This window comes from Polyodon spathula, chromosome 41 (genome assembly GCF_017654505.1).
Source record: "Polyodon spathula isolate WHYD16114869_AA chromosome 41, ASM1765450v1, whole genome shotgun sequence".
Taxonomy (NCBI): Eukaryota; Metazoa; Chordata; class Actinopteri; order Acipenseriformes; family Polyodontidae; genus Polyodon; species Polyodon spathula.
The window spans coordinates 2,318,001-2,343,000 of record NC_054574.1 but is presented as its reverse complement, the minus strand read 5'-3'; the positions used below and the strand labels follow the sequence as shown (position 1 = coordinate 2,343,000).

General features: G+C 37.2%; 1 protein-coding gene across 2 annotated transcripts in view; it reads right to left on the bottom strand.

Annotated features, from left to right (window-relative positions):
* Positions 1-15,948, bottom strand: part of LOC121305112 (collagen alpha-1(IV) chain-like) — a 105,176-nt gene extending 89,228 nt beyond the window's left edge. The window contains exons 1-16 of one of the 2 annotated variants that reach the window (XM_041236655.1): positions 15,796-15,948; positions 12,831-12,869; positions 12,229-12,297; positions 11,111-11,155; positions 9,139-9,195; positions 8,557-8,622; positions 7,718-7,774; positions 7,099-7,152; positions 6,647-6,721; positions 5,291-5,344; positions 4,441-4,509; positions 3,527-3,583; positions 3,170-3,238; positions 2,247-2,300; positions 1,984-2,052; positions 886-918 (exon numbers count right to left, since the gene is read on the bottom strand). In XM_041236655.1, coding sequence (XP_041092589.1) covers positions 886-918; positions 1,984-2,052; positions 2,247-2,300; positions 3,170-3,238; positions 3,527-3,583; positions 4,441-4,509; positions 5,291-5,344; positions 6,647-6,721; positions 7,099-7,152; positions 7,718-7,774; positions 8,557-8,622; positions 9,139-9,195; positions 11,111-11,155; positions 12,229-12,297; positions 12,831-12,869; positions 15,796-15,909 — 981 coding nt within the window. In that variant the 5' untranslated portion in view covers positions 15,910-15,948. Of the gene's footprint in view, positions 1-885; positions 919-1,983; positions 2,053-2,246; positions 2,301-3,169; positions 3,239-3,526; positions 3,584-4,440; positions 4,513-5,290; positions 5,345-6,646; positions 6,722-7,098; positions 7,153-7,717; positions 7,775-8,556; positions 8,623-9,138; positions 9,196-11,110; positions 11,156-12,228; positions 12,298-12,830; positions 12,870-15,795 lie in introns of both variants that reach the window. The other variant, XM_041236654.1, reaches the window with a different exon arrangement.
* Positions 15,949-25,000: the final 9,052 nt, after the last annotated feature.

Sequence of the window (25,000 nt, the reverse complement as noted above, 5' to 3'; positions counted from 1 at the left end):
TGTGTTAAATAAAATGAGTTAGTGTCAAGCGAATCATAGGGCATGTTTCAGGGGTGCCTGACTAATGAGCAATAAGAAGAAAGCGTGAATCAATAAGGCAGGGAATGCAGCAATCAAGTAACCCCTCTGGGGATAGTTTAGGGGTTTAAAAATGACCATCACAAATACAATCAAATCCCCATTCCTGGGGTACACAAAATGATCAGAATTCCCAGCATTAACTCATACCTTTCCCCAGTGTTGGGGATGAGAGTTTGGTTTGGGTAGCAAAACAGTAAATCCGGCACCTTCACAGACATTGCCAAAGGTAGATGGGATAGGGACTGACTAATTCCTATCACTGTCTTGTAAAAATGAACCATTGTCAAAGACATGCATGTCAGATATAGATAGAGATCAGCTGTAGTGTTGATAAAGCAGGATGTGTGCAAGGTCAGGTTACTTATTCAAATCTTTTCCACATCTTGGACACATGTAGTCACATCCAAATCAATGCTGTTGTATATCATGATACAGTACTCTAATGGAGGGATTCTCGTGATGGCTTTTTTATTTCATTGTAAAAATATCCAATATGATAAGAAGCTTAAACATGATCAAACGTCCGTAGCATGAAGATAAGAGTATATGCCTCAGGCATCCAGAAACTTTATTCTAGTTTAAGATCAATCTGATTTGATTGATCCTTTTTGATTTGCACTGTTGTAGATTTATTAAAGTTAAGTCTTTATTTGGGATTGTTTAATTGTCAACTTAAAATAGCATAAAAATATATTTTTAAAGATTAGTGGAAAGTAAACTACTCTTCGAAATGACCATTTTATGCAGGTTTATTCTTATTTAACAACAAGACATTCAGACAGATTCTTATGAAGGCAGCCTTACCGGTTGCTGGTGTCCAAACCCAAATGGGTACAGCTGTAACAACAGAAGACACAAGTAAGGCTTGATGTTAGTTTCCACTGCTCTACATCATACAGTATTAGACTCATACATTCTTGAATGAGTACACCTTTTGACCTGTATCGCATACAAAGTCTATTAACATTAAACTATTAATATTACAATATATAGTAGACCATAATATTGATGTGATGCAGCCATCTAAGGACAAGGGTGCATAAGATGATAATTTAGACTACAAGTGACACCAAATAATAACATATTTATTGTAAAAGTAAAACCATAATTAATTTTTAAAAAGTCAACTAAAAAGAAAACATTTAACAAAATGTCCAGCACACCGTGTCCGTCACCATCTGCCACTTGCACAATAACATGCATTGATGGTGACAGTGGGGTTGCAGACTTGTGACACATGTGTACGAATGGGGGGACCCCCTTTTGTTCTCTAAACTAGAAGATAAACAGGCTTCCCTGAACAGGCACATTACAATTTACACTGCAGTTTTAATTAATACAAAAATACGTTATCTCAGACTGAATCGATTTATATATCTACTGTTTAAGAAAATATTTAAGCTGAAATCAATCAGTTCCTTAAATGTTCTGACCCCACATGCAGCGGAAAATAGGGGTTGGAGGTGTTTTCTTGTCATTACGAGATGTGATCAATATAGATGATGTTGTTTAGAGATGGCGCTCACATTTTTAGGTGGCTGCAGAGTAGGAAAAATTACCTTAAAAAAAGTGGCACTACATGGGAACAATGAGAATGTGGCAATAGACAGATATACCCAGTGCTAGTTCCATTAAAGGTGAAACAACTTCTATAGTCAATATTTAATTTTTTGTCCGTCGCACGACGACAAATTCTCATGTTTGGACCCTTTTTGTCAGAGAGCAACAGCTACTGAACGTCTTCACAGTCTTGTTTCCAGAATTGCTGCTGATATTTAGTTCCCCCTTTAAAACAGAAAATCTGAACAGGATTTAGGTTTTATTTTTTTTCCCGGTGAAACATAAATGTACAAATGTTAAAGGGGCTTGCAAACTACGTATAAACTAACTTGAAAAACGTACAATTTCTACACTGCGTTGACCCGCTGGTTGTGGCACCTTGTGTTTAATGAATCCCTGGGATGGGAAGATCTGTAAGAAACACAAGTGAGACCAGGTTAGAATAATGCTCTGGAGTCCAGGGTTCAATTCCAAGCCTTGCTCATCTTCTCACAAATTTTATTTAATCACACCATACATAAAAAATGGTACCATGGGTTTCTGACTAGATATAAAGTGGTTGCTTAATGCTAATGTGTGTTTAATAAAGAAAACAGCAGACTTACAGATCCTGTTTGCTGAGGGTGTCCTAAAGAGCCTGGGTAGCCATATGGAACCAGCTGGATAACAAAAGCCATTATGTTAGAATAGATTTTTTAAATTATTTACCCTGCTATAATTCCTCAATACTATTATCAAAAGAAAGCCACATTAACACTGAATTCAATGCTGAGCTCTGTTATACAATGGCAAGAATCATCCTTTTCATTTTAGTGTCTTAACCATGGTGATATCTAAGGACATTGTCACAGTTCTCTTTAAACCTATTTGTTAGCTATTTTCACTTTTTAAACGACCTTGAAGACATTGGAAAATAATCTATTTGAAATGTCTGTCATTGCGTTTCTTTTAGTATTACTAAATGCAGCACTATTGACTGTGCAATAGTTATGGATGATGTTGTATAACCGCACTATAGCATTCAAGGGTGTGTGTAACGTAGCAATATCCAACGACATTACAGACCCTGCCATGCCATGTCATCTAATTACCTGGCACCAAAATACTGTTGAAAGACTACAGTAGGTACTGTTCAAAGACCCTCAAGGAGGGCCACAACTGATCAATGTTAGACTGCAACTAGTTTGTGGTCTAGTAGAGCAACTGTAATGTCAATGAGCCACGCTATGTCTACCTGCTCAGTTATATGATTACCTGTAGATGCTTCTACCTTTAGATAGTCTCAGTCATATTAAAGAATGTTCTATGTGTTAGTCATGGCATGAATGGAAACCACATTTCCCTTTGGATTATAACTTTGAAAAGGGTTCTTCTCCCCAAGGTGAGGGTGAGGCTTCAGCCCCGATTGGTGTCAGAACAGCCCCTCCTGCTGGTAAAGGGAGGTCTAGTAAACAAATAGACAAGAAAACAGCACAACGCACTGTAACACAGACGTTTCTGAGCTCTGTCTGAAAAATACCAAACATACGATTTCAATACTGCCAGCGCCTGTGGGTCCTTGCTGCTGAGGAGTCTGTGGTGCAGCCGGATTGGTCTTCTGCAAGAATAAGCATAGCTTTGATTTATTTTACATAAAATACAGTAGATCAGTGAACTGGAACTCTGAAGAATGTCTCAGCCTTCTGCACCACAAGGCTCTGAGGTTATTTTATGATCTAAACATGTTGGATCCTTAGAAACCTGATTTTTATTGTTAATCTTATTTCACTGTATTTTTGTTGAGTTTAACTTTTATCTTGGACTATTGCATGCCGGTAAGGTCTATTGCCAGCTGATAATGGTAAATATAATACTCGCACTGTGCAAAGGAGGCATATGTACTTACTGATACGGTTTGCTGTGGATGTCCAAGGGGATGGCCTGGATATCTATAAGGATACAGCTGCAAAAAATGTAAGTTGGAATATAATTTAATGAAAACGTGGCTGGATGGCACTGCAGTCTAATCCACTAGCCTTCACCTCTGGAGGTCAGGGTTCAAATCCATCTCTGAAGATGTTGTCTCAATCTATGCCTAACTGTAGTGGACATGAGTCTACACCACCAACATACAACTCAGGACTGGGGAGCAGTACTGATCATGTCACGGTTGAGATGTGGTCAATCACAATCCTTGTTTAGTTTTTAAGGGCTCACAAAATACGATCAAAAAGTCACAAATGTAGATATTTGACTGAGGATCTTCATTGCAACACTATGAAACCTGTTATTTATATAAGTGGATTTGCCACTTTTAGGGTTTAGTTATTTCTGACCAACTGAGCTGATGGCATGGTATGCCCATTTAGCTGTGGAACCAGAAGTATACAAGGTATTACATTGATTACAGTAGTGTCTGCTAATAAAATCAATTTTCAAACCCTCTTTAGAAATCCTACATTCATCCAAAAGGTAACATTCCTAATATTGCTACTATAGAATTGACAACCAATTAACATTGGGTGTCTATTACAGTAGTATTGTATCTTTATCTAGCCTGTGCTCAGCGTATGGTGCTGGCATTGTAGTGTTGCTGTAGTAAGCTACATGACAAACTTGATCTTTTAGTGTCCTGGGAAGGCATATTAAAATCCCGGGGCACCTTCCTCAAAACTGGGATGATCCAGTGAAAATAGGGACAGGGGATGTTATCAGGAGCTTGTTCGACATCCAGTATATTGTGACATTTCACCGCAGTGATTATAAGTGGAGGGGGGACGTTACCAGCAGTTATATTAAATGATATTGACTAAAGCTTACAATTTCTATACTGACAGGTCCCGTTGGTCCTTGTTGCTGGGGTGTCTGTGATCCCGGTGCTGAAGGATTCTGCTGGAAATATACAAAAAGCATTTATTTTGCACACTATCACAAACAATTGAGAATGTGTTGTGTTCCAGTCAAGTTAAACAACAATCAATGCACTTTATACACATATTTAAAAACAAGATTTAGAACTATTCATATTCAAAATGTGAAACAGCAGTAGCTCAGCACATTGATAATATGTTTCAATGGTTGCTGGACAATGTTGCGTAGCTTGCATTATGAATAATGAATGAACACAAATATACATTATTGTTAAGCAGTAAGTAGCTTCAGATTGCATTCTCTTGCTGTTCCTGTGCATGTTTATGATGATTGCAATCATGCAGAGTGGTTCTTATTGATTATTACTCAAATATTGTGGGGTATTTTTTTGATAGGTCATCTGAGTTCAGGAGCTGTTCTTCACTTCTTGCTGTCTGTCATACAGTAGGTATATGTAACATAGCCCAGGCAGTAAAACAAAAGGAACCTTGATCCAGACCCTTAAGGTTACCAAAAAGATCCACAGTAAGTGGATTAAGTCAGTCCTGCTTGCAGATCTGTTTAATATGGGTTATACATGTGGAAACTGTTCTTTATGCTCCTTGTGTCTGCAGAGAACACATGTTTGAGAGCTGTATAGAGGGGATGTTTTTTAAAGAAAGTCCCTATGATGTCATGACTGAAACAGAAAATAATGTGCAAAGTGATTCGAAACAAGAAGGTGGCTACATTCGTTAAAGTAACTCATATTTCAGAGCCATGCCAAGCTGCTTTTTAAATTACAAATCTGCAGGCTTACCTGTGTTTGTTGTGGCAGTCCAAAAGTGTGTCCTGGATACCCATATGGAACTAGCTGCAGTATAGAAAAGGAGATCACTCAAACATACAAATCACAAATCCCACTGTGGAATTAAATGGCCAAATCCAATAGTTTCAGTTTAGTCCCGTGGGTCAATAATTCCTGGTTGTTTTTTTAGGAGTAAGACACCATTTCGTTATAACTGCAGTGAAGTAGAGTATTATAAAATCAGTTTAAAAAGAATATGCTTTCTTCTCTTTTCTATTTATAATAGATTTATCAAGTTTTTTTTTATATATATAATATAAATTGTTAGCTGTATTTGTTTGGTTGATTATTTGATTAATTCAACAAGGTTTGGTATTTACAAAACCTTTCTGTGCTGTTAAAAAAAGGTTTTGCTTAAGTTTAGAAACACTCACATTTACACAACTGTGAACTCCATACTGGTCACTGTTAAAGTCTTTTTGAGATTGATTATGTCTAATCCGTGCCTGCCTTTACTCATTCTAGCTATCAGCGTGGCCTGTTCTGCAGGGTCTGACATGCTGTGCCATTGATCTCTCATGTCGCAAATTGACGTTGCAGCGCGATCAAAACCCAAAAGGCTCCATTGTAAAGGCAGTGGCAAGATTTTTAAAGGAAGGAATTGAAAAAGACTTCTAGTCAAAACATTTAATATTTTTCAAAACTAGGTCACTCAATATTTAAGACTTTTTTATTTGTGCAGTCTGAAGGCTGTGTGGAATGTAATCAGTCATGGGTCAGCAAGGCTGGACTCTTTGCAAACTCAATAGTTTACTAACGCTCCAGTGAAAGAGAGGGATCCGTGTTCAATCACTGACCTTGTATAGTGTCAGGCTTTTAAAAGTAAAATGTCAGTAAGTATAGAAAAAACACCTCTAAAGTGAATCTGTAGAAATATTATTAGAAGTCTGTAGAAGGATTTCAGGTGCTGAAATAGCCATCATGGGACTTTTGGGTTCCGAAAAGGGTTGTATATTTCATGCATCCATGCATTTATTTTCGTTAGGGTGCCCAGATTTCACCTGAACAGAAACCAACAAATGTTGCCAAGCTACTGGAACCTCATGTCTGACCAGTAGGGGTCACTGTGGCACACAAACAAAAGCCATTTTTACATTTCCCTATCTAGCCATTAGGAACGCAATGCTTCCCTCAAGATCTGCAACTTGGCGCGACCAGGATTTGAAGCAGCTCCCAATCGCATGACTTTCCCTACACTCCACACAGCAATGGGAACGTTCATTCAAGCATGTATTATAAAATATAGATAACCATCTGTCAGTCTATACTGTAGTCACTGTCTCTTAAAAGGAGTACAATACTGTGTACAATTTCTATGCTGGTGGGTCCTGCTGGTCCTTGTTGCTGGGGATTCTGGTCTGGAGGGGATTGAGGATTGCCGTGCTGCAAAAATAAAGTAAAAGACAGTAGAGCAGTCATATCACGATTCATCAATACACAATTACTTTTTTACACCCCTTTGCTATAAGAAAACTAATTATAAATATTTTCAACTCCAGATTCTGCTGATCATTCGCTTCTATTTAATATAAACCGTATATAATTGGTCTCAGTTTCAACATTTGCCAATGGCTATGGACTGGTACAACTAAGAAGTTACAAAAAGACTGATGTTGGACTGCGGCTCCCCATTCACTTCTGAGTCTCAAATTTGTTTGTTGTTTTGGTACGTTCTGTAACTTGTCGGAAAAGCAACATGCAGGCATGCCTCTAAATATTTGAAGCAAGGCTTGCTAGAGGAATTAGAGAAATCCACTTACTACTTCATTACTCCATCTACCATTGGGCTTGATAAATCCGTGGGAAGGAAAGATCTGCGAGAGCAAATGGAGCATCAACTTTATGGTTCGTTGTTACAGTATTTTTTTTAGTAATACAGTACATATATTTTTTTGTATGGCTCTATAAAATGGTTGTAGTTCACCACAATCTTATACATTTTACCCAGCATGCATCTGCTTTCCAAGTGAGTAACTGCTTTACTTTTAAGGTAATTTCTCCCTAGAAGTGTATTTGGGGTCAAAGCATCTTACCGGCTGCAAAGCACGCCAATCGTTATGGGAAGCAACTGACTGGTTATGACAGGAAAGAAGGCCCTGAAGGGGTGGGGACAATTTCTCTCTCAGGGCGACCCAGGAAGTGCAAGACACTAAAAGCATGGCTTTGCAAACAGGGATTTTTTGTACCCTAGTGTAGTAGCGCATATCATGTGTTTAAAATGCTGAAATGTGTTGCTATCAAAACTGCACATTTAAGACTCATATAGTGAATTCATGTTTTGTTAGTGACAATCCCTTTAGAGCATCCCTGGTCATCAGTTTAGCTCCTTAACAAAAGAGGTTGGACAGCTCTGGGTTAAATACAGAAATGTCGACTTACTGATGTTGGTTGCTGTGGGTTTCCGAACGTTTGTCCTGGATAACCATAAGGATACAGCTGCATAACAGAAGGGATTATGTGAGAACATATTTGCCACCTGCTTATTAAATAATGTAAGCTGCTTTCAGAAGGATGTTTTGAGTCTGCAGCCAAATAGCATGGTATTTCTATCTGGAGTTTAACTCAGCAGTGTCTGACAATAACAGACTAATAGCATGGTATTTCTATCTGGAGTTTAACTCAGCAGTGTCTGACAATAACAGACTAATAGCATGGTATTTCTATCTGGAGTTTAACTCAGCAGTGTCTGACAATAACAGACTAATAGCATGGTATTTCTATATTTTTAACTAAGTAAAGCTGAATAGGGCACAACTGTGTGTCATTTGTCTTACTGTAGACTGCAGTGGAATAAGTGTATACTCAAACCAAACAATATTTTCTACAGTTGCTTTAGCATCTATCAAGACATACATATTTCTAGTAGTGCAATTTAGGGATGTTAATAGTGAGTTTAAACATTCCAATTGCTAAACGTTCCTAAAGCAAAGACATGCATGTCATATGTATAGGCCAGCGGTGGTGTTTACACAGTGGCATGTGTGCAGTGCCAGGTTATTTATTCAATAGTTATTCACAGAACATATATGCACATACATGGTGTAGTCTCACCTACAATACTGTAATGTTGTAAAGTGTGCTTCACATGGTGACCTTTTTATTTGGTTACATAAATTTCCAATATTAAACATGTTTAAATGAAAGCAGTCTAACACACCCAGTGCAAATGAAATGCTAAGTTTTGACATTTAATTAAAATAAATAAATCACACACGTACAAACTCAATGCTGACAGGCCCGGTGTGTCCGTGCAGAGGATTCTGTGCTGGGGAGGAGGGGTGGTTCTGCTTGTAAAAAAAGAATACTAGCTTTCATTCTGTTCCAGTGCTTGAAACATCTACTGTCTTTCCTCTTATATTAGAATACTAGCTTTCATTCTGTTCCAGTGCTTGAAACATCTACTGTCTTTCCTCTTATATCAGAGTTCTTAACACTGTTACAGCTTTCCCCTGTCTTGTGCTAAGATTCTTTAATTCAACATTTGCAATATTCCAAGTATTTCATTGCCTACGTGAGCTGCATGAACCAGAGCCATTTACACCTCTGCAAAGGTTAATATCTCATACAGTGATAAAGTACTGTATGTGAATCAAAGCTCATTTCAACACTGAAGACATGGAACTGAATTTTTCATTGAACTCATTTTGTTATTTAGTAGTTCTAAATTGAGCCATTTTGAGTGTTCATGGTTACAGATAAGCTGCTGCCTCCTAGTGCCTTAATTCGAACAAGAGAACTCAAATGTACCAGGAAGCAGCCACAACTCTGAACTCTCTGTGAAAAATTGTAAGTACACTTACTGATAAGGGGGGCTGTGGCAGTCCGAAGGCTTGGCCTGGGAATCCATATGGAACGAGCTGCAGAACACCAGGGGTTAAGTTAGAGTATGTTTTGCTACTTATTAGTCGAATCAAGTAACTGTGTGAAATGGATTAAACAAAAGCCCACCCCAGCACGCTGCCCCAGCTTGCATATAAATCTGAAGCATTGTGTTCCCAGGACAGGACTGTTGTAGAAGTGGTTTGAGTCAAGATTCACTGACTTTAGTAATAGAAAGATATGGACAGACTGTTGTTGCCCGCGTGTTGCCTTGTAAGTACTGTGGTTGACAAAATAATGTAGACCAATCATTATTCAATTTATATGTCACATGAATAAACGTTAAAACAAAGAAAAGCCGCTGGCTAAGTTTCTGCGATCAGTTGTGGATTACGAGACGTGATTATATTTACTTTATTAATAAATATATATACTGTATATACAATGTCTGCACGGTCGGTTTAAACGAAGGTCCTGAGTAATACGTCTGTACAGTATTAAACATTAAAATGTATTATTAACATAAGGTTAAAAAAAACAAACACATTTTCTTATATAAATTAAAATACCAAAAATCACAAGGATTAATCACAAGGCAGATGTCTCATTTCAGTGCTGAGCTGGGAGCACAACTGCAGCATTATTTCAAATAGCGTAGCCTACACATCCCATTAAATTATACTTTCATATTCAGTATAATGTGAGTTACTGATTCCGTGTTCTGAAAATTTAAGCTTTTTCTTTTTTTTTTTTACCATGTGACACGGCTATCAGATATGATTGGCTAGTATTGAGTTTGTTGCCTTTGTGTCTCCTTTAAAATACAACAGTATCCTAAACTGGATACCAGGTTGCTGGCTTGTCTCCGGGTCACACAAGTCACCAGGCATTTAAAGAGCCATACAAACAATATTACTGATGGAACACAGAACCCGGAACACACTCGTCTTCTGCAGGCCTTTAAAGAACCATACAAACAATATTACTGATGGAACACAGAACCTGGAACACACTCGTCTACTGTGGGCCTTTAAAGAGCCATACAAACAATATTACTGACGGAACACAGAACCTGGAACACACTCGTCTACTGCAGGCCTTTAAAGAGCCATACAAACAATATTACTGACGGAACACAGAACCTGGAACACACTCGTCTACTGCTGGGCCTTTAAAGAGCCATACAAACAATATTACTGACGGAACACAGAACCTGGAACACACTCGTCTACTGTGGGCCTTTAAAGAGCCATACAAACAATATTACTGACGGAACAGACCTGGAACACACTCGTCTACTGTGGGCCTTTAAAGAGCCATACAAACAATATTACTGACGGAACACAGAACCTGGAACACACTCGTCTACTGTGGGCCTTTAAAGAGCCATACAAACAATATTACTGACGGAACACAGAAGAGCTTTTTGCTGTTGTGCTCCTCGTTTATGGAACTCTATTCTGGTTGACAATAGGCAGGAAACATTGCATTCTTTTAAGAGTGTAGTAGTTGGAGTGTATTGTACATGTCTTGTTTAATGTGCATTTATATAACTGGCTGTAGTTGGAGTGTATTGTACATATATTTTTTGTTAATGTCTTTTATATAACTGGCTATAGTTGTACATATCTTGTTTTATTTTTAATTTTGTTCAGTGCTCTGGGAAACCATGGCGTGAGTACATAAATTAATGTGTATTGTATTTTTATTATTGTAACTTAGAAAAAGCTTAGTTTACTAAAATGAAATAGTAGAGTGAATAGCAGCAAATCAGTTTTTAAAAAGAGATGTTTTAACCAGACTGCAAAAGCATCAGTATATTTGTGCCTATTAAACATGTCCCAGCAATGTTTAAACACAACCATGAGTTTATTTGCATCTTGACTGTGCCTGTATTACAGCATATTGTGTCTGTTATTATGCTGTGCTCTGAAAAAAAGGCAAAAAACTTACGATTTCTATACTGGCAGGTTCTGTAGCTCCTTGTTGCTGTGGTGTCTGTAATAATAATAATATAATAATAATAATAATAATAATAATAATAATAATAATAATCAAAGCAAAAATAGACAGGATAAAAAAGAATGTTGCACATTATGAAGTTCATTATTATTATGATTATGAAATACAGGCATCATGTTGGTTTTAGCAATTAAGATCTAACTGCGTTTTTTGGGCTAAGATTGAAATCTTGAACTTGTGGTGGAAATGGTATACTATTACACAGTGTAAGTATACTTGCAGATTTGTTATTAAATGGTTTTGTATGTACAGTAAAAATCAATAAAACGCAGTAAAAAGGGCACTTTGCAATTACTTAAGGGCACGGTTTTAATGGCCCTGCTTTCTCCCATTGACAGCAGTGTAAAGGCACCTTCAGTGCTCTGTATTTCATAATAATACGAACATCTGCATTCTCAAACTGATCAAACAACTCCAGGACCAACAACAAGCCTGGAACCCTTCTGCAAGCAGGATGCAGCTCACTGGAAGAAGAACCCTGGAACCTGGAGTGTAGCGGTCTATTCGAAAGTGTGCATACAACTTGATAAAAGCAAACTAACATTAATAATATCAAGAAAAATATGAAATTCTTCAATAAACCAGTTCAATAAAAATGGCTAAACTAGCACTCAAAGCCCAATGATTATTATTATTATTATTATTATTATTATTATTATTATTATTATTATTATTATTATTATTATTATTATTATTATTATTATTATTATTAATGTTTAACAAATGCTCACCTCCAGTATAAAGCCCACATTGTTCTTCTACTTTGACAGTCTTTAATTTGCTTACATTTTTCATTCCCTTACAATAGCTATTTAATTAATGCTCCCAGTTTCATTTGTGATATCTGGTATCATTATTCAATGCAAACACATGCACACAAGACATTTAAAAAATGTTATTCCAGTTATTCAAAGGTCATGCACATTTTTTGTTTGTTAAATTATTGAATATTTGTAGTAGATTAACTGTTCCAAGAAAGCTGTTTTCAGAAGTCATACGACAGTCAAATTGTATCAGGCAGAAATGTATCAAGCTCAGTCAATACTTACTGGTGCTGCAAACGCTGTGCCAAGAAAGCAAAGTAACAAAGCTGTCGACATCATGTTTTCAATGAATCCCTGCAAAAAAAGGAAAATAGTTTTGAAAATAGACTGTGATACTCAAAACCAGAACTCTAATTTCCCTAGATCAACTTGTTTTGTAAAAGGAGGCAGTACCTGTACACATGGTATCATTGAAGTCACTATAACTAGCATAATAATTCCATGCGTTTGCCATTTCAAGCACATCAATTCATTCATTATGTCTCAAATATATAATTGTGAAAATCTAGACTCTAGCTGTTTTTTTTTCTTCATTTTAATCTATCTATGTTTGCAAGCCTTGCTTCTGAGGATTAAGATGTCGTCTGATTGTAATAAATGTAATATTTTGAAAGCATGCAGACATCATCATAGCTTTCTTGCTATACAATGCAAGTGTGCTTTCACAGACCCATCAGCACTAGTATTGGACTACCCTGTGGAAGAGAACTTTACCCCCAGACTGGGCTGCAGTAGACTACCCGAGGCTGTAGCACACTGCAATCAGAGCTTCTAGAATAGCAGACTTGTAAAAGAGAGTTAGCAAGAGAATCATTTGAAAAGTTTACCTGTGCTGATGCTTGCTGAAGGCAAGTTGTACGCAGAACCTGAAACAGACAGAATTTAAACCTTGTTCAGCTAAGCAGGCAGCCAATCACTGTCCCTGACATCATTCAAATGACATACCTAGACTTACAGTTGAGAATTACAAAATGTTTCGCCCATGTAAAGCCCCCAATTGTGTCTAATACCATAGTGTTAGCTTAATGGCCTATGGCAATATTGTTTTATTTTTGCTTCCACTGTATTTTTTAGCTTTATTTATTACACCCTAGTCTGTGTAAGTCACCTTGAATAAAGGCTTCTGCTAAATAAACTAATAATAATAATAATAATAATAATAATAACAATAATAATAATAAATCTAAACTTACGATAAGACTAAGACCTGACTCACAATACCTATAGCACAGTATCTTTAGTAAAATTAAGGATTTTCAGTTTGCAGCCAAATAGAAATAGACACCATATACAAAATTGTCACCCTGTCATTAAGGTATGTTCCATTATATTTTAACTAACAAATATTTTCAACTTGCAATAGGTTATTATTTCCAAAGACTGGACTGTTAGGTTTATTTATAATAGCAGATACCAAGCACCGTTTTGAGTGCCAACTATGACACAGGCATGGAAATAAATGCTGTTATTTACTTGTAACGATGACTGTACAACCCCTTCTCTCACAACACTTGAAAAAACAACTTTGACCTGGTTGGTGCAGTGGGTTAATTCTCTGATGTTTTTTACCCTTGGAGTCTAAACTCCACAAGTGAGTTTGGAAGTCTTACATCTCAAATGTTCCAATATGAAAGATGCACACATTTGGTAAGCTGGTTTTTAATTTTATATATCTTAAATTTTTTCAGAGCTATTAATGAATAAAAAATTGGCAAACAGCTTTGAACTTGAAGCAATGGAGTCTTCTTGACTATGCATCTATTCAAGAACTGTGATCATTCAAATGATCTGTTCATGTGAATCACTACAATTTAACACAGATGGAGGCCACTTAACTTGGTGTGTGATTTTGAAGGCGATTGGTTACACCTCAGCTAATTTAGGATTGCTATTACAAGGGGGTGGACACTTATCCAACCAAGCTATTTCAGTTTTTATTTTTAATTACTTTTCTACAAATTTCTAGAATATTTTTTTCACTTGGAAGTTGTGGGGTAGGATGTGTAGATAAATGAAAAAGAAAAACAATTTTAATGCATTTGAATTCAGGCTATAAGGTAACAAAAGGTGAAAATGTTGAAAGAGGGGTAGACTTTCTATAGGCACTGTGTGTATATATATATATATATATATATATATATATATATATATATATATATATATATATATATGTGTGTATGTGTGTGTGTGTGTGTGTGTGTGTGTATGAATATACAGAGGTGTCTGCTCATTTGTCCATCTGAATGTCACACAGTTCTATATGTATCTTGAGAACACAAGTCTTTCTACATCTAGTACACCTAGTTCTTAAATACCACGTATGCAATTTTCTTTAAACTATTAATTTGCATTTCTTATTCTATATTATTCTGTATATATTGTTGATATATGTCAAGGTCATCACCAACATCTTACAGCTCTAATTTAGAATTTACAGCCGTAGCAAATATTTTATTGACATGCTTGTTTTGTTAGTTCAATGTACTTTAAACCCAAGTGGACATTTATCCACATCATGGCAGGGGTTTTATACGCCCAGTATAGGTGTGATTACTTGCAGAGTTGCGAGGGGGGTCTGAAAAAGTAGAACGTCATGTCTTACATTTATAGCTTTTGAAGAGGATCTCATCAAACCCCAGCTAGCAGAATGAACAATAAAAACTGATTCAACTAAAGCTGTATCTGGAGCAGAGGAGTTGGATGAATCCGTCGTTGCCCTCGTTGTCTCTTCCAGACGAGGACACTACCTCCACCGGCTGCCAGTTTCAAAGGAAACGAAAGAGAACAGGTGGCAGGCTAATACAACCTGTAAAGAAGTTGCTTAATACTAAAGGATTGCAAAACGAAACTGCAAATATGTTGATAAAAGGATTCTCATAGCGGGCCTGTTTTCTTTGAACTCTAAAACAGTACAGATTCTTCCTCTGCATCAATTGCAATGTTTATATGTTGCACTCTGCTTTTTATAATTAAAATGACTGACTATAATAGGAGTGAATGGCAACACACTTCTGATAATTTCACTGCAGTCAAATTTATAAACTATTAAACTATTATTAATAGACTATTAACAAATGCATTGTTTTTGGCTTATTTAATATTTTAAGGTGCTTTATTTTAAAGTAACTAAAAGCCTGTGTACGTTTCACATACGAACAGCTAGTTGAATCTACGCCAGTGAGAAGCAAGTGTAAAATAACAGGCACAAACCGAAGTCATAAATCAGGAATAAAAATGGATATACATCAAGGGTAAGCACAAAACTTATGTGAACCTATTAGGTGTGGCTCGGTGTAAATCATTAGCACACCCTATGCAGTTCTCCTGTGTTTGTTTTTTTGTTTTCTTTTCAACCTAAGCGACCTCAAAACCTATTTAAAAAATGTATTGTGTAAGAGCAAGAATTAAACATGGAATACTCAACCACCTCCCTGCCTTGGATTCGAAGGATTTTGAGGATAACGTTATGTCCGTATCGGAGCACTCTCCGACAGCGAGAACCTGGGGCTGAACAGCCCACCACTCCAGAACAATAGTACTTTAAAGACTGGACTCTCAATAAGCTCATAAAAACCCTCCTCAAAAACGGCAGCAAGATCCCAGCAAGAAATCCCATACACGCTGGGCTGTTCAGCGGCCCAGGTCAGACAACAGGCAGACTATTTCAGAGCAAGCTACTCCAGCAGCCAGCACATCAGGCCAGCAGGCAGCCGCTTCAGTCAGCGAAACCCAGCAGGAACATTCTCGTATCTTCAATGAAATAAAAGCATTCATGAAACCATTCATGCATACCTTATCCTCAGTCAATACCAAGCTTAGCAATTTGGATAAACGGGTGTCCAACATCGAGCGAGAGAAGCAATGTTCCGCAGCAGCAACTATTCTGGCAGCAGATAACCACATCATAGACTGAGCACAACCTGAGTTAGACCTATTCAGCAGGATTTGCAGCGGTCTCAGAGCCAATGCATGCAGTTTGCGGTTCTACCGGCCACTCAACCTCTCTCTCTTCAAAAGCTGCAATAGCCTCAACCTCTACCAGATCAACAATCTGCATCACTCCTTCCCATTTTTCCAACAGAACCTCGATCCCCAACTCCATCCAAAATTAAAATGTGGTCTGCTCTCATACAGCACTGAAATGGGCTGTCTGTGTTCTATGATGATTTCATTTCAGCCCCGCATGATCTGGTTTTATTTACAGACACTTCATTTATGGAATTCGGAGATCTTTTAAACAATCAATGGTTTTCTAGTGCATGGCCATCACTGCATTTAAAATCCACAGCTCTTCTTGAAATTTACCCAATAGTCATGGCAGCACATCTATGGGGTCATCTTTGGTCAAAGAAATCAATACTTTCTTTTGCGATAACAAATCTACAGTTCATAAACAAAGGCCGTTCCAGTTCACCTCTTATTATGCAATTACTGCAACGGTAAATATGGATTTCAGTATGAAATAATTTTCTAATCCAAGCATGTCATCTACTGGGCATTTGCAATAATGCAGCTGATGGTCTTTCTCGTTTACAGATTTCCAGATTCCACATTCTGGTCCCTACAGCTCTGCCAACTCCAGCAGTGACACTCCAGTCAACCAGCTAATTATCAGCTGAACCCAACTGTCAGCAGTCTATTCAATACAGTGGAAGCATACATGGCTGCAGCACTGGCTCCTTCCACTAGATCTGCTTATTCCACCTGCTGGACCACCAATTTGACTTTCTGCTCTCAAAGCAGAATTAATCCGACCCCATTCAACCAGGACTGGATTATGGCTTTTTATAGTTCCTTCTATTGCCAGCTTTCCTATGCTGGGTATTCACTGCAGTGATCTCACGCTCATCTTAGATTCCCACTTTATCCTCTTCCTGTGCATTTCCAAAACAGATCAGCTTCAGCAAGGTCAATTAATTTATTAATCAAAAATGGATTCTCCTCTATGCCGATATGCTTTCATGCAGAAATATATTGCATAACGCAAACCTATTTCAAATTCTGACCCCCTGTTCATTGATTCAAGCTGGACTGTTATAGCCAGACATTGGTTTACATCTCATCTGTCTACGTTGGGTTCCAGAGCAGTACTTCCCCCTCAATTCTATACTCCTAATTTATTCAGAATCAAGGCAGCCACATCAGCAGCAAGAGCAAAAATTAACCAGCATTTAATTTTAAAAAAATGGGGCGCTGGACCTCATCAGCAGTTGAATCATACATACCTTCTTCTGCACAACAGTCTATTGCTAATATGTCTGGAGTGGGGGTGACCCTTCCACTGGGACCACCAAAGGTTTCCCCCTAAAAATGTTTTTTTTTTTTCCTTTTCACCGAGCAGAGGATCTTCACATAGTTAGTAGGGAGACATTTTGTGACTGGGTTTGTTGTGTGTAATTCCGTAGATATCCAACAGATGGCGCAAGAGACTGCTACAAGGTGTTACAGACACCTAGAGTTGCTATATCAGATTGTCAGCAGTTTTTAAGTTCAAAGTTCAAGTTCAAAGCTCAAAATATCAGAACGTACCGATACGTTCGTACTCCCTGGGGACCATTAATTCAATGACATACCGGTACGTTCGTAGTACTCAAAGGGTTAAGGAAAGTCAGGTTTTGTAACTTACCTCTCTAAACTGCAATGTATTCAGTAAAGTGAGTGTGAATTGTGCAAGCTGTCGCTAAATTAATTGAATTGTTTTACTTCGTTGTTACCAAAAGCACACACATGCCTGTGGGGATCGTTTCTATCAATCAGACCTATACAGCAGCTGATTGGCTTTCTGAGTCTCAGACTGGGCGGGACTGTGTGAAGCAAGAAACTTTATACCTGCTGTCACAAGGTTAAATGAAAGAGTGCAGGTGAGTGCAAAGCTATGTATAATAATGGTGTTGCACTATTTTGATAGACATTGCTTACTGTATAAAAAAAAATTCAAGCAGTGCGATTGATCGTTGTTACGAGGCTCTCTGGATAGAATCACCACCACAATTAAACAATTACATACATTTACTAAACTGCTGAAGCAATTCACACTCACTTTAATGTCGAATACATTGCAGTTTAGAGAGGGGAGTTAATACAAACATGACCCGCCTTACAGTGTCCTGAGGTTCTGGAGCCTGTTGACAACCCTATCTGAGATCTATGAGGAAAAACTTACCGTGATGAGTGACCTGCATCTCCTTGTGAAATAAAACCCACATTGATTTAAATGCACTGTGTGTGTAACACATATCAAATAGGCTACAAAGTAGTTTTTAAAATATTTTAATAAAACACAGCAGTTCCCAAATAAATCAACTTGTATTGACACATTACAATAACGTCATTTAATTTACTAAAGCATCAGCAATGTCTTGCACATCTGACAGTAGTAAAGTGCATTGATTACTTTTTTTTTTTTATCTCAGTATGATCTCAGTATGATCTTTAGAACACGTTTGACAGATAAAACAACAAAGCACAAAAGTCTTTGAACTTTGTTTCAAAGTTCTTTTCAAAATGTCCGCTCTGTTTCCACTGGGGTTTGAGATCTGTGCTCTAAATCACTGCAGGAAGCGAACAAAAAATGACAAACAAACAAAAAATTACATAACAAGTGCTCTGGTTTTTCTGTTCCGTACCACATCATGGATCGTTGTTGCTGTGTTACCTGTTTGACAATATGGGCAATAATCCTGACACTATCAGTGCACTGGAGCGGACATTTTGAAAAGTGCTTTGAAACAGACTTTAAACTCATAAGTGTAAAAAGTTATCAGGATGTTAGTGAAAAAATTATAGGTAGGTTATTTAAACAGTTGTAGCAACACGTGGGGATGTGTATTGTTATATTTTCTCTGAATCTGCTGCTTGTTCATTATATATGGGGATATATGGGGGTGTCTGTCTGTCCATTCATCCATCTGTCTGTCGCACTTACATTAGCCACATGGGGGATGGGCGTTACTGATGTTACTGTCACAAGGCTATACACAAAAAGCATGTACTGCATTGTAATACGCATCAAAATGACACGCCTGGCAGTTCTAGGTAGAAGTGCATATAAAATTGTTATTTTTGCAAATCTACCTCTCAGATGGCATCAGGATATCTAATACATATATTTAAGGAAGAAAAATGTATACCCGAATCTCGCCCTAACAATGGGGGACTTTTACTCGAGCACATACGGTACTCTTCTCATTGTCACCATTTTGCTCAGTCCAGAAGCTATATTACAATAGGACGTTGACAGTACAATCAATGCTATCAAAAATGTGCACAGCTGTTTATCTTTAACCCAGTATCCACAAATGCAATCATGAAGCTAGCAGTTAAAGGAGTAGTATAGGGTGCATCAAGCTAGACAGTGTGTTAGTCATTGGAGAAGGATGCTTTCTCAGGGCTCAAAACCTGCACTAGCCCTGTACCCAGGCCTTGGTTTCAGAACACCCCTTATTCAGGTATAGTATTGAAATGCATCAGGAGTTTGAACAGTCAGGCCCCCAGAAAATCTGCTCTGGATTAACTGATCGCACTTCTCTTCACAGCATGAATAAGTCACCCTTGAATCTCTTAAGTTTACTTAAAGGATCTGTGCCAGCAGCTATAAGTGAACAATTTATTTAACATCAAACTGAGAATTTAAATAATAAGCTTAACTGATGATAGTTCTAAAATAAATTGACTTATTTATGCGATCAGTTAATTCAGAGCAGATTTTCTGGGTCCCTGACTTCAAACTCCCTCCCCCCCCAAATCACACACACACACACACACACACACACCTCCATATGCCATGTCTTTAAATTACTGGAGTTGGTTCCCAATTTTTTTATTTTTTTTTCCGAATGGGCTCTGTTATTAGTTTTGTATATTAGCTACATGTCACATTAAAGTAGCCAGGCAGTGTATTTTTGTACTGTAATCTAATTTAGTGTCTCTGAAGTTTCTCATTTTATAACATTAACACAGATTCTTCTTAAAATGCTTCCCAATATATTATGAATACAACAGATACTAAAGATTTCAATAATAAACAAACCCATCCTAAGATGAAATCGATGAAGGTCTGATCTGAGAGACCATGCCGCCAGTACACTGAGATTTACAGGACTGCCTTAGTAATTGCTGCAATCAATTCCACAGAGTATATTTGGCATTCATGGTAGAATTAAGCATGCATACAAATTGGCAATGCAGACACAAGCACATTCAGAATTAAAAAACTTGGCAAGCCAGTACTTTACAAGCACATAATTAAAATGATAAACACAAGCATGCATGTACAGAGTTGCAAAGCAACCCTGCCATCTTAAAAATGTACATGTTTGTAGTTTTGAGAGAGACACAAGTCACAGTAAACATGTACCTTTATTTAGAAATATATGGCAAGTCAAATTATCATTTAGACATATGTCAAATTACATTTTAAGATATCTTGAAATATTTAAAGCTATCTGTTAAACATTTCGAGATACAGTATGTGCCGGTTATTAGCAACCCTGATAAAGACAACTTTTGGTATTAACAACATTTTCCCAGGAAATGATCCCATCCTATAGACTTCAATGTTAATGAAATTCCGATATTAGCAATTGCACGCTGCTTATTGACAACTTTATTACTAGTTGCCAGTGCTACAGAGCGCACTTGCATGATTCATGCACATACTTCATGCAGCTTTTATAACACACTGACGTTGCAACTGCGTATTTCTGGCGGACTGAGGCAGAATCGTGGCTTTGAAACTGGATACGAAGTGGCACGCAAAATTAAGATGGATTTGCAGCGGGAGGTGGTACATTGTAAAAAGCAGACAACGTTGGAGAATTTCTTATTTTAAAATGGTGTTCTTTAGACATGATTGTAAGTACAACACATATTTCGTACGTTTGCTTTACTCATTGTAAGGACAATTGCAGCACATCGTTCTGTAGTACTACTCTCCTTTTTTAGTTTTACACACGCGTGAAGTAAACAGCTCTGTGTTTGGGTATTTCATGTTTCTCACGTAATTTTTTTTAACACTGTGACAGAACTAATTGAACTTTATTAAATCAATATAATCAGTAAAATTTGTGGATTATAAAGGAATTCCTGATTATATTTACAAAATATACCAATGCAAGATGCAGGTGTACCCTTGGTCTATTCATTTTTTAACATAGTTTCTTTGCACATCTTTTGGCAAACTGAGTTTATTAATAACAATTATTAATAATAACTGTCTTTCGTTGCGTGTGACGTCAGTAGCACGGCTCGGCTCTGCAGTGGAAAAACAGCCCATTCTCTTTAACCACACCATGAGGGCTCAGTACGGACCCATCGTGGCTCATTTGCACAGTGGAAAAGAGGCAAAAGAGGTAGAGTGTTGCAGGGGCCAGGTTAATGGTTATACTCTGGCTTGGACCTTTGACATGATTCTCTATTGAGGACACAGTGGTGAGTCCCCAGGATGTGATGACTGAAAACAATACAAAGTGAATCAAACGACAAGAAAAACACATTAGTTAAGAGAACTTATATTTAACACCTTTGCCAGTTGTTCTTAGGGCAGGATAGGAAATCGAGCTTATGTTCCAGACTCTACTGGCTGTAGAGGAGTGTAAATAGAGATACACACTCAAACATAATGTTATTCAAAATGAACATATCTACAGTCCCGAGTTAGGAGACCTGCAGTCATCCTAGATAACATACTGTCGACCACTTCATGTCCACCTGTGTCCTTTCTGTGCTGTGCTCTGCTTACCATTGTGGCAAGGGTTAACTTGTCAACTCCTTTTTGAGCTTTGAAAGATTTCAGTCTCCCCTAATTCTTCATTTAGGCTAAATCAATTGTTCAACATCTCTTCTAAGCTAATTCCTTAATCTCTGGGATTAGTCTGCTTGCTCTTCATTTTACTCTCTCTTGAACCCTACATTTTGTAAGACTTTAATTTTTAACATTACATTTAATTGAACATGTTTCTGCCCAGTTCTGCAAGTGGTCAAAACCCATTTGGATTTTCAGGGTGACTGAAAAGGTGTTGGACAGGTTGTGCATTCCGCCCTTGATAATCAGCATTGCTTACAAGACCATGTGCCTGACAAGATGCTGTATATAAAAAGCACTTCTGTAAGATGGAAATGTCCATCGTTGTGGTTTTAATGGATTTTCTTTCTTCCATTTTATATCAATCTCTAATTCTGGTTTGTATAAGGAAAGATACGAGTCCTGGTGATTTTACAGTCAGAGATGGCAACCTTACTGGAGCTCAAAGACTGACACCTGCTGTTCTGTTAAATATGGTTCAGATTCACCCAGGTAGCTACAAGCAGCCTGATACAGGGTATAATACTGACATATCTAAACACTGTGAACACACAAGCTTATTACTGTAGACACATCAATATTACTGGCATGGTGGACTTCATGCAGAATAACTGGAGGCGTGTTTTCTGGCTTTTTAACCCCACTTGGTATCCCTGAGCAGAAATCCCTTCAAGCAAAAGGTTTTAATGAGCAATCTGTTTCACGAGTGCAGTAGAAGCATAAGCAGTGTTTTTTACTACTGATGCAAACTTCTGTTCTACCTTGAAAACAAGTAGAGTTAGTCCCTAAATCTTGTCTAAATTCAAGATATGTCATAAAATGAATAAAACAAAGCTGATGAAAATGACATTGAAAGCGACGTACTTATAAAAGCACATTAGAAACAAACTTTTTTAATGTGCTTTGATATAATTGGTTGTAGTTGGAGTATTTTATTTTTTTATTTTCTATAGCATGAAGGGCGCTATATCAAAATACATTTGTATTGTATAGAAATAGTTTTATCCACAAAACATCTAAGAAACAGGACTTTCACATTGTAACCTTTGCACTATTTCTGCATGTGATGCAAATTGTTCTCGCAGAAACAATTTCTTACAATTCCCTCCCCGCTAATAAATCCAGCTAATAAATATTGAATAATGTCTCGGGTAAAACATGTACAGCAGGGGTCTGGAGGAAGGAAACAAATAAAATAAGATTGGCTTAGCAGGAGGTGTGAAGGATTTACTGAAACGATTAAGAAAGTGATTAGATCAAAGCAGGAGATACTTGCAGATGAATGTTGAACCTTGGATGAGTTCTCAGATAGTGGAGGAAGCAATGGTTTAAAACATGCCTTAACCCTTTGTTTTTGTTTTAGAATGTATTTATTGTGTTATGCTTTACTATTTGAAAGGTGATGCACAATAGAGCAGAATACTGTGTTTTTTTTTAAGTGAATCTAGGTCACCCGTTGCTAGGCCAACAAGATGCTCGATATATTGTGAAAAGTGTTGAATTTAAATCAAGGGAAGTAATGTTAAAACTGTACAATGCATTAGTAAGACCTCATCTTGAATATTGTGTTCAGTTCTGGTCACCTCACTACAAAAAGGATATTGCTGATCTAGAAAGAGTTCAAAGAAGAGCGACCATATGCAGCAGGCTAAAAGAATTGAATCTGTTCAGTCTTGAACAAAGAAGACTACGTGGCGACCTGATTCAAGCATTCAAAATTCTAAAAGGTATTGACAATGTCGAGCCAAGGGACTTTTTCGACCTGAAAAAAGAAACAAGGACCATGGGTCACAAATGGAGATTAGACAAAGTGAAAATAGAAAAAAAGAACAGAAAATAGGAGGCGGAGAATCGTGAGGGTTTGGAACCAACTCTCCAGTAATGTTGTTGAAGCTGACACCCTGGGATCCTTCAAGCAGCTGCTTGATGAGATTCTAGGATCAATAAGCTACTAACAACCAAATGGCAAGATGGGCCTCATGGCCTCCTCTCGTTTGTAAACTTTCTTATGTTCTTATGCTTTTGTTTGCATGTGTTTTCATTTCTACCACACATTACTACCTGCTGTATGAAAAGAAAACAGTGTGGCATTTCTATAAGCGGCAGATATTACAGGTGGTAATGTTAGTCAATTTAAATGGTAAATCAGGCTGACATCCATTTAACCTAAAAGTTGGAATTTCTAATGGGATTAAGCTCCTGTCTGCTTTCTTGTGTTTAGAAATCTGTGTGACTGCTCAAACTGGATTTGTAGGAAATATCAAAAGGATTGTCCCTGATGCCAAAAAGCTGGAATGAATGTAAATGAATACATTTCCGAAAACGAAAGGATTCAGGAAACTGAAAAATAATGCAAAATAATAAATCTACTTTGAATCAGATGTATGCTTGTTAAATGATTGCCTCTCAAAAAAAAAAAAAAAAAAAAACATCTTTTATGTTAAAATGAATCTACAGATGTCAAAGAAGTCGCTACAGAAAGAATAAATAAACAGGATCCATGTTTGGAAGCTTTGCCACCCAAGAGTTTACTATTCAACTGACAGATCATTTTTAACAATTATTTGAGTGATTCTTACTGCAATTACTCAAATGTCGTGTTTTTTGTTTGTTTGTTTTTCCTTTTTTTTTTTAGAAGTCCGACCAGGAGCTCAGGAGCTGCTCTTTAGTTCCAGTTGCTGTCATATACATCTGTGATGCAGGCTAGATCAGTGAAAGTCTCTTTATATTTAAGGTGACCACATGTTAAAATTCTTAAACTGTTTGATCTAATATCATATTGAAAGTGATCGCAGAGACTTGTGGTGATATTCAGGGTGGAATATCTTCTACTTTCATTTTTTTTTTTATTTGTGAATAAATAATCATACTGTCTTTGTAATTTAATTTCTACACAACAAGTATAGATGTTACATTGCACAGTAGCAATTTAATCATATCAAATGCCAAGATTTTCAATTCACTAAACACCTATTTTACTGCTGATTACTGCTGCAAATCTAGTCCCTTTTCAGCCTAAGAAACTGCATCATCTCCCTCTCTCGTTATATCTCTATGCTATCCTCTAGTGTCCAATCTGCAAACCAGGCCCTTCCTGAAGGAAAACATTACATATCTCTATTTCTATTTATTAAATGGTTAATTCATAGAATCATTTTTTTCAGATTATTTAATTTCTTCATTTAATAAGACATG